General features: G+C 39.1%; 1 protein-coding gene and 1 long non-coding RNA gene across 2 annotated transcripts in view; one reads left to right on the top strand and one right to left on the bottom strand.

Moving 5' to 3' along the window:
- The first annotated feature begins 382 nt into the window (after positions 1-382).
- On the top strand, positions 383-6,171 carry LOC138052126 (RNA polymerase-associated protein LEO1-like). The gene is made up of 2 exons (XM_068898503.1): positions 383-607; positions 4,799-6,171. Exons 1-2 carry the CDS (start codon positions 526-528, stop codon positions 5,458-5,460), a joined length of 744 nt encoding a protein of 247 aa, XP_068754604.1. The 5' UTR covers positions 383-525; the 3' UTR covers positions 5,461-6,171.
- The window catches only part of LOC138052128 (uncharacterized), a 65,475-nt gene continuing 60,074 nt past the window's right edge, over positions 5,368-10,768 (bottom strand). Inside the window, exon 2 of the long non-coding RNA XR_011133004.1 lies at positions 5,368-5,858. This is a non-coding gene — a long non-coding RNA (uncharacterized lncRNA). The remainder of the gene's footprint in view (positions 5,859-10,768) is intronic.

The following is a 10,768-nucleotide window of genomic DNA, read 5'->3' as shown; positions in this document are numbered from 1 at the left end:
CAATCGAAAATTGGCAAACGTACTGGCATAGGCAAACTCTCCAATGATTAATTGAATTGCTCAAGCAGAATAGCCAACAAAAAAGTGGCGAAAATGAGAGCGCTCAGATAAAAAGAACTCGAGTTTCGACAAAATATTCCGAACCGATGCAATAGCACAACCTTTGTTTTATTGAACAGGAATATTGTTTGTTTTCTTCGAGACCGTTCCCTTAGAGGCTCTTAAGTTGCGAAAATTAAAATTTGTGGAATTCCTTATTGATATGATTTTTCATACGACCCATCTCTCATGACAACTCCAATTATTTGATTACAGACTGATATTGAAAGCCCTTAGAAGCTGAGATAAGCACACACATATATATATATATATATATATTGACAGTTTCTGCATTTACATCTGCATGTTCCAGCACTCGGGAGAGAATTTTTGGAAATATCTGATCACTCCATCAAATTTTCGTGCATCACTTGCAAACAGCCATTGTGCCACACAGTCTTGAAGAGTTAGGATCAGCCAAACAAGATGTTTTCGAGAGCCTTAATTCTTCTATGTCTCTTAGCGCTTTTAGCACCAGCCTTAGGAAAACCAATACCTCATCCTGACGGTAAGTTCTTGCCTGTTATCAGTGCTCAGGATTTTTTCGTTCTCTTTGAGCTAACCGATTTGCACGCATGTTTTTACACCTTCGGTATATACTGACCATAAATGAGAGGGTTCAGTAAAAGACAAAAAGTAATTTAGGACTTGATATGAAATAACCCAGTTTTGATCAAGCCAAGTGCTGGTGCATCAGCTTAAATTGCTCCAATAACGTATGCCTAAGACTTTGCCTTTAATTCGCATAGACTTTCAAAACTAAAATTCCACCCGGATCTCAAAGTGCACATAGCTCACTATAGAAGTCAGAGGCTTGTTTTACAAGTAAACTTTCTTCTTTTTGTACAAAACCAGGTTTTTAAAGCTAAAGTTTTGGGGAAAACGTAAAATAATTTACTTAGGATTTCCAAGTAACGTGCTGTCTTTCAGAATGTGTAAATGCTGGATGCGACAGCCAAAGAAACAAATCCAACCAAGCCTTTATAAATGAGCAACCACTTGAACTCTGATAGATAAAAGATTATTCACTCGCCACATAACGGATTGCAAGTGCTTCGCAAAGGCACTGTCTTCTTCAGAAACTAGGACCTAGAAATTTCTCGAAGTTGTATGATTTCCATTTGTATTCAAACTGTAAATCACAATGATTGTTATTTCCCTGTTTTCGTCGAAATATATCCGCTTCCTTGTATTCCACAGTAACCGTCAGGCTCCGGGGCCGTGAATGCCAAATTATGGCGCAAACAAAACGCTACTGTTAATGCAAACTTTATCAAAACTAGATGAAGCGTTCAGTTATTTTTATACGCAATTTACCAGATTGTTGATTCGACCTGACCTTACCATGCCCATCCCTCAACAGCGACAATGCTTCGCAATAAAAATACTAAGGTAACAACTCAAATTGGTGATATTTAACAAGTATATATTCACCGAAGTGGAGGTGGCTAGTAGTGAATAGTTGTCTTAGTACATGATACAACAGTGAGATAACATAGCACAAAATATCATTTACTCAAGCAACGATTACAATATTTTTGGTACAAATTCTACGCGAGTTGCTCGGAGGTGAGCAGCAATGTAGGAAAGGATATTGGGAGTTTGCATGGCCAATCAGAATTCGTCTGCAACGTTACCCACTGTTTTAGTATATCTTAAAAACGTATATTCCGGGTAAGAGGAGAGATAATATCATAATCTCAAGATCAATTTTCTGATCTTTCTGGAACAAAAGCGGACCGTGTCGTGGTCACAACGCCATTTATCATACCGCATAATTTGATGTTCGCCTGAAGGCCGGGACACACTAAGCGATAAGTCGCTGCGACACGTCGCGGGGACAAGTCACTGCAACAATTCGCCTTGTGTGACACGGTTAATTTCATGAAAATCATTGTCGCTGCGGCAGAATTTTGTCTCTGCGATCAGTCGCACGAATTCAAACCAGTTTGAATTCGTGCGACTTATCGCAGCGACAAAATTAGCGAAAGCAGCGTTGTCGCATGTGTGTACACTTCTGGCAACAAGTCGCTGCGACAAAACATAAATGAACCAATGAGAGAGCGTCATATGGACAGCCATATTGAATTAGAAAACTAGTTCACATTCCCCCTCATACGAGATCACTGCATATGCACCGAACTGGCGTCGTGTAGCAGTTACTTGTTTTGCAAGTAGTACACATGGAGCAACTTGTCGCAGAAACATGTCGCTGCGACTCGTCGCCTAGTGTGTCCCGGTCTTGAAACAAATATTTTCTAAATTTGTGTATATATTTTTTCATTTATTTTTTAATTTCTAACGTGTGATATGCCCTTCAATTATACTGACTTCACCGGACGCGGAAAAATATAACGTACAGCAAGAAAAAGAGTGAGAGCCAAAAAAGAAACAAACCCCCAAAACGTCAATAACAAGAATTTTAAAAAGTACACTTACTTATTCAGTTTTTCTGTTAAAAATAAATGAATAAATAAATAAATAAATACATAAATAAATAAATCGGAGAGTTGTCTTAAAGCTTTAAAAATTCAATCCATGCTTCCATTTGTTCCTTAAGCATTTGGGCTGCATGTACACACAATCAGAAAGTTATTAATTAATTCTTATCGGGCAGGTTTTCCACCAAATTTATTTGGCATGCAATGACATCGTTTGTCTTACGTTCATTGTTTGAAAAACAATTTGACTCAGATTGCAGTCGAGAGATCCGATTCTCAATCAATGTTTTGTGGCAATTATAACGCCAAAAAACCGAAAGAGTTGGATTTCTTGCTTTCTTTGGTCAGTTTTTGCTTGTACAGAAATGCAATTTTCTGTTTCAATATCACAATAACTTAAGCCATGCACTGTTAGTTCCAGTAACTGTCCGTATCTACCGTTGCCAAACAACAGAATCGATAGGCACTTTACCCACGCGACGTGTTTGAACCTCGGACGACAACCGGAAGTGGGCTGTTTTCCCTTTTATCCTGTCTTAACATTACCCCATTTATACTGCGAACGGTATCTTTTCATTATTAGAGACTATTAGTTTAAACTCTGGGAGAAACTACTGTTCTGGCGTAAGAAAATTTCACTTCCGGTGTCTGTCCGTGGCTTAAACATGTAGTGTGCTTAAACTCCCTAATCAATAATACTTCAATACCAAAATCATTTGAAACTCTTGATCAAATTCCATAAATGTTGCTTAGCTCGCTGAAAATTGTGTACTTTTTTTATATATACGATTTTAATTAATCTTAATTTGATCATCTTCTATATACATCTGTAAAAGAAGGTCCAGTCCCTAAAATTGAAATGTAAATTTGCTTTTTAATTTGTAATACTGTCTGTAAAAAAATGCGCATTTTTTGGCCTTTTAGCTTTTTTCATAATCATACATATATATGTGCTCACTAGCTCGCTAGTTTGAGCACTATAGCATGGCTTAGACGTACCACATGTGTGGGACATTTGGGGTGGCGTTTTAAGCTTAATTGCCCAACAGTAGAGCCAGAGCTAGCGTTAATATAATCCGGGTGATTTGAACAAAAAAATGTATGACTTGGCATTATATTGCTAACTAGTTTCATAACGCACAAGAAGTGCGGCACTCCAGAGATAAAATAGCCGAATGAAAAGTTTGAAAAAACAACGATAAAAACAAGAATTTCTACTTTAATTTAAACGTAGCCACAGATCAACTTGCGACCTTTTTCGTTTAGATGAAGTGCCTTTCAAATGTTATTTTGTGCATTTTTTGTGTTAAACGTGCCTGTTGTGCTTCGTTTTCGTTGCCTCCAGCTCTAGTTGGCTTCCCTGATTGCTAAAACGTCAATGCTGGGAGAAAAAAATTGGCTGGTCCTCTTTGGGTTCTCCTTTTTACTTCTCTCACTGTCAACTACAATGGAATGCGCAAAACTCCACGAAATACCCCATAGTCGCTTAATAGGATTTGGATTGGACTAGCACGCACGCTATGTTCATAATTAGCATTCACTGACGAAACTCTAAACCTTTGAAGTATGAAGCCGATTACAAACATATATGCCTCAAGAAGTTCATTCCTTACCACATTATCTATCGAGGCTACACCCTTCTTCTTCTCAACATGTAGATGTTTATGTGCTCCAGGCCTCCGGCGCGAAACAGTTGCACCTAGCGCGCATGCCCTAGTGCAACAATGTTGCGTGAACGTGGCCAAACGGTACTGAACGCTTTCCAGTTTGATCCAACCTCACCCAACATGTTGCAACATATCGCAACATATCCCTACAGGGTGGCGCATGCAACATTTCGTGTCCAACAATGATGCAAGATGTTGCGTTGAAATGTTGCAAGCGTTTCGCCAGGCCTTTAAAAATTGAAGAGCAAATTTGTCAGTCTTAAAAGGTTTGTTACCTAAAACCTCTGTATTTTCTTATGATGACTTGAAAAGATTGACTTAACATGAACTCTTGTTTCACTTTTTTTTTATTATTCCCAGCCTTTTTTCGTGAAAGCGAACTTTTTATATCATATTCGACGCTTTCGTCAATCTAAAATTAATTTATGAGTATCCCTACCAAAACCAAAGAAACTCTCCCTTTCTCTAGCAAGGTGCGATAACTTGCGTTTAGTGGTTTTATGTCTTAGTGCCATTTGCATTCAAAACGAAAAAGGCTGCAAAATTGATGAAATGGATGTATCAAAACCGAAATACGTTCTTTTGTTACAGAGAATGAAGACGATGAAGACAATGAAGTAAGCGATGATAATGGTGTAGACGACGAAGACGATGAAGATGAAAACGAAGATCCCGCGGAAGATGATGATGACGACGATGATGAGGATCCTACTGAAGATGATGATGATGATGACGACGAAGACGAGGACGACGATGATGATGATGATGATGATGATGATGATGACGAGGACGAGGACGAGGACGAAGACGATGATGAGGAGGAGGAGGAGGAGGAGGATCCTACTGAGGAAGATGATGATGATGGTGATGACGACGACGACGACGACGACGATGATGATGATGATGACGATGATGAGGACGAGGACCCTACTGAGGAAGATGATGATGATGATGATGATGATGACGACGACGAAGATGATGATGATGACGATGAGGAAGAGGACCCAACTGAGAATGATGATGATGATGACGACGACGACGATGATGAGGATGATGATGATGACGCTGATGACGATGATGATGATGACGCTGATGAGGATCCTACTGAAGATGATGAGGATGATGATGACGACGACGACGACGACGAAGATGAAGATGAAGATGAAGATGATGATGATGATGATGATGATGATGACGACGACGATGAAGACGAAGACGACGACGATGATGATGACGATGACGATGACAAATAATTGCACATTTATTTTTAGTCTGTCTATTAAAACTATAATGAAAAGGAATGAAAATAACAAAAGCAGAAAAGCGTGAAGCTTTGACGAAGAGAGATTTATCTCGAAATAGGCTCATTCAGTTTTTACCATTCTAGCTTCCCTTGATTGTTTTTATGTTTATACGAATTTAGGGAATTCAACCGTATACAGGAGCTCATCAAGAGGAGCCTCTATCTCCCATACTTGGCCTCGGAGTCAACCCTTTCCCGAGTAGATTTATTTATAGAACACCTCCCTTGGGAGATTCAGCACGCTCACTGTTGTCAGGAGCTCTTAATGAGCTCCTGCTGTTGTAAAAGCCAATCAAAGCAGAGCTATCTCAGCGTCAAGGGAATTATGATACTTTTTGCGGGAAAAACCTGTTCCTAAAAATAAATTTACTCGGGAAAGGGTTGACTCAAGGAATTAGAGGAGATAGAGGCTCTTCTTGATGAGCTCCTGCCGTATAACAATCTTGTACTTTCCTCAGTTTGATTACGGTGCAAGAATAAAGGTTACGGTACAGTCGCTTATCCAACATACATATTATGAAACTAACTGCATATTTGATTCCTATATTTCTTTTTCAGTCTTCTTGTTCACATATTTTCTTTTTCTTCAAGGGCCAATAGTTCATTAGTGTTTATAACTATTGCTATCCTCTTCAAATAAACAAATTACTATCACCTCAAATCTTTCTTGGACAATATCTGTCTCTGAAAGGGTCTTCGATTAGCAAGGTTTGACACGAGTTTTTCCAAGGACACAAACTGCAACCTTCGAGAAGCAATTCTTTTTAAACGGCATACTTTATTTTGCACATATAATGAATTTATTCTTCCCCGGCTTGTGTACATTTGATGCCAGTTATGTTCAGTTATGTGTGCATCGTGTTCTGTTCTTACACATTATCCTGAGCATAACTGTGATATTTTTTTTTCGTTTAGACCTTTATGACTGACTGTAAAAGATTCACATTGACCAATTACACGCCACTCCTGAAATCTCTGTTTAACTTTGTTTTCATTTAATTGTATTAACTTTTTGGCTTAGTTCTACTCTTGTGTCAAAATTCGCTAACAAGTATATTTAAGTGAAAATTCTTTAAACAATAATAAATAATTAAATAATAAAATAAAATTAATTAATTAGATGATGATAATAATAATAATAATAATAATAATAATAATAGTAATAATATTAGTCATCATCATCATCATCATCATCATAATAATAATAATACCAAGGCTTCGTAGCAGCACAAAGTAGGATATCGCTTTCATGAACCAAACGATGTTTTTTTAATCAAGACATGTTTCGGATGAAACATCATCCATCGTCAGATGTACAATGAGGAATAAAGTGAAGTTGTGCAATAAGTAGGGTAACAAAGTGAGATATAACATGAATAATTACGTATGAAGGCGAGAACAGAATAAAAACACACAACAACAACAAAAAAATCTTAACTATTTAAGCTAAGAAAAGAGATTAGTTAGTATAAAAGGGATAAATTAAGATGTTTGACTTGGGAATTTAAGATGGCTGCTCCCGAAGGATATACATGGCTTCTATAATTTTTAATTGGAAACGTGTGAAAGAAGAGTCGAGTATTTTAAAACAATCTTCTGAACAAAGGGAGCAACATTTTTCAGAACCTCTAAAGTGCTTAAAGATGTGGGAATGTTTGTCGGAGGCGAGATGTTCACGGATGCGAGTATCAAAGTGTCTGTTGGTTTCACCAATGTAACAAGCATTACAGCCTGCACATGAAAACTTGTAAGTGACTCGCGATCGTAAACCCGCAGGGATAGGATTCCTGGCCCCAAACCAACTCCTGATTTTAAATGGGGTGAACACCAACTTAATTCCCAGGCCGCTGCTAATTGCGTTGCGTTGCGTTGTGTTATGATGGAAAAAGGACCGATGTACGGTAATTTAAAATACAAACAATTGTCCTTACGAGCATCACTCTGAGAGGAATCGGGGGTAAAGTAATTGTTAAGAAAATTTCTACCAACATTCTCGATAACGCTAGAAGGACACAAATTCTTCCTTAACGTTTTGGTAAGGTTGTTTATGTCCAGTTGAAAACTAGCGACCTGGAAATTAAGTTGGTGTTCACCCCGTTTAAAATCAGGAGTTGGTTTCGGGCCAAGGATCCTATCCCTGCGGGTTTACGATAGCGAGTCATTTAAAAGTTTTTATGTGCAGGATGTATTGCTTGTTATATTGGTGAAACCAATAGACACTTCGCCACTCGCATCCGTGAACATCTCGCCTTCGACAAACATTCCCACATCTTTAAGCACTTGAGAGGTTTTGAAAAATGTTGCTCCCTTTGTTCAGAAGATGGTTTTAAAATTGAAAATTAGAGAAGAGGTAAACTTACCATGCAGGATAATTGTAATTATTAAATTCTCAAACTCAGATAATGCATTTCGCGTGCTCTGATTGGTTCACTAAATCTCGGTTATCAGCTCATATACCTCGGTTTGACCTTATATGGTAAATGATTGCGTTACGCGTTGCTAAACTAAAAATGTTTTCGTCGGACTGCCAAATTTCTCTTTGAATAAAGCCAAACAGGAGAAAAAAAAACTTTTTTTGTGGAAAGTTTGGATCAATTCCGACGTTTAGAAGTACGCAAGAAGGCAAGAAATGTTTTTGTGATGAGCCTGCGTCTGTCTGACAACAAGGTATTACACAACATCGCATCAGTTCTCATCAAGTTTTTTTCGATTTCGCTCGGATTTGCTCGCTTTTTCCGCTCGTATTTCGTACTTCCAAATTTTTGGAGTTGAAGGAATTTAATAAAACAATTATTCCATTCGCGCTTGTTGGATATGAGACTGGTTATAGCCAACTCGGCGCTACGCGCCTCGTTGGCTATTTACCATCTCATATCCAACGCGCGCTTGTGGAATAATTGTTAATTATCCTGCAAGGTAAGTTTACTTCTTGTCTAATTTTAAATGCTCCTCATACCTACCCCGCATTATGACGTCATTATGAGCTGTTTGAAGCAATGTGATAAAAGTGTATAACAAGGAAATTTATTTATTGAATTAAAATCATTTCAGCCATGGAAGATTCTGGTACCAGTCTATTTAGAGGAGGTTTTCTTATTAGACCAATTGGCTAAACTGAATATTTTCTTAATAGAAGCCCCACTGAAAAAGGCCTTAGATGTGGGGGCTGTACTACTATGATCTTGTATGTTGCTGTCAAATATACTAGATTTTCTCAAAACGGTTTTCATCCATCTGGCTAAAGTACTACTAAACACGCCCTTATGCGGTTTACAATAGGAAACAAAAAGCTGTTGGGTATTAACGAGAAGCTTCTTTGTCCGGTCCTTGCGACATATTCTATTAGATGTGAACGAGGAAATATAGCCCTGTCGTTTTTAATTTCCGGAATGATAACCTTAACAGAAATGCTCCCGGGTCTAGACGTTTTAAGTCTGTCCTTAATGACAAAAACTACTTTGCTATTCTCAACAGATATGTAATCAATAGGTAAGGCCCGTAAAGTCTGGCTTCTTTGAGCTGAAACTAGTAGTAGCTCACTATCTTGAAACTCAAGTCCTTTTTAAATACGAGGCAACCATGACAACGTCCCATGTATGTGAATACCGTGGTACAGGGGGTTTAGAAATAAACAAACCGTTAATTAGTCTTGTTTCAAGATGATCTTCACCTATGTCTCGTCCTGTAATAGACTTTATTGTAGTCGAGACCGCTGATCTATAAGTATTGATTGTGATATAGGCTTTCCATTCTTGGAAAGTGTTCAACAGAAAATCAATAAACACAGTCACAGGCGCTTGAACGGGATCAGTCTTGAATTGATTACACCAGCTAATCCATCTTTCCCAAGGTCGGTTATACTGCTTGTGTGCTTGTGAGTACCTTGTGTCCATGACCTCAGGATGATCTGGGAAGCCCCTTCTGAAACGCCTTGATTCTTAAGTCCTCGCCGGATAAAATTCACCCGGCAGGTTGAGTACGGTTGTGAGGCAGCATCAGCGAGGATAGCACAGTCGGTTAGTGCGCGACCTTGGTGCAAGAGGTCCTGAGTTTGATTCCCGGATCTTACATCCTTGTTTTGACTTCTTTCCGTTCTGTGTAGCTTAAGTAGCTTTAAATACCCGTAAAACGGAGTACTGATGGAGAGGGGGAAGTAAAATGAGCGCACGGTCGACCTCAGGTTTGTCAGTTGAATTACTGTTACGAGTTATCGACGTTAAATATGGTTGCTTTACTTTAGAGGGTCCTCCCATTTCGGTAAGAGGAGAGAGCACGTTCCACTAGAAGACAGTACAGTCGGAAACCACACCTGTGCAGTCCACACTGGAGCTATCAACAATATGCAAGCTTGATCTTGACGGACTTTTGCCAATACTCTCGGGATTAGGCTAAATGGAGGAAAAGCATAATCGAAACAATCACTTCATGAGAACGAAAAAGCGTCTGTTGCCACAGCTCCAGGGTCAAAATGCCAAAAAACATATCGGTCACATTTGGTATTCAAGCGGGTTGCAAAAGGGTGTATTCTCGGATTGACGAGGAGCCGTTCGGTAGCCTATTGGTATACCGTTGTAATTGGGTGTAGGCTCCACACGGTCCTGTCATTGAAAATCCGAGAAAAATAGTCCGTGTGTATGTTTTTCTGGCCAGGAATATGCACAGCAGTAACGAAAATATTCCGTGTAAGGCACCAAAGCCAAATTTCTCTTGCCAAGGCATTAAGCATGGGTGAGCCCATGCCACCCATTTTATTGATATAGGCTACCGCAGCCGTGTTATCTGTCTTCAAACAAACCCGTGCGTTGTTACAGGCAAAGCATTTCAAGGCCAGAAAAACTGCGAGTAATTCCAAATAATGGACATGATATGTGGCTTCTTTTGGAGACCAATGACCCCCAGTATGGTGTTCACCATGTCGTCCGCCCCATCTCAGGCTACTAGCATCCGATTCTATGGTATGAGAAAAGGAGGGCGTTCTAAACGACTTGTCGTTATAGGCTCTGATATTCTCAATAATCCAATCCAAATCCGAGCACGCAGTGTCGGTAATGCTAAAGAGCTCCTCATAAGATGCACCTGAAGAAACACGAGTTGATTTGTTTGCCTCCACAGATCGATAAAATAATCGTAAATACCGAACAGCCGGGAAAGCGCAACGAGAAGCCCGGTTACCTCGGCTACCTGGCGAATGGGAGCTCTATTCAAATTACGCAAAGTCGTACACGCGTTAATTATTTTGGTGACCTTACTCTAAGAAA

The sequence above is a fragment of the Montipora capricornis genome, chromosome 6, assembly GCF_036669925.1.
Source record: "Montipora capricornis isolate CH-2021 chromosome 6, ASM3666992v2, whole genome shotgun sequence".
NCBI classification, from domain to species: domain Eukaryota; kingdom Metazoa; phylum Cnidaria; class Anthozoa; order Scleractinia; family Acroporidae; genus Montipora; species Montipora capricornis.
The sequence above is the reverse complement of the archived record's forward strand: the minus strand, read 5'-3'. Positions and strand labels throughout refer to the sequence as shown.

Excerpts from the sequence above, each read along its gene's own strand:
- LOC138052126 (XM_068898503.1), top strand. The coding sequence starts at position 526 with ATGTTTTCGAGAGCCTTAATTCTTCTATGTCTCTTAGCGCTTTTAGCA. Across the intron at positions 608-4,798 it reads ACCAATACCTCATCCTGACG|AGAATGAAGACGATGAAGAC; the intron begins GTAAGTTCTTGC and ends CTTTTGTTACAG.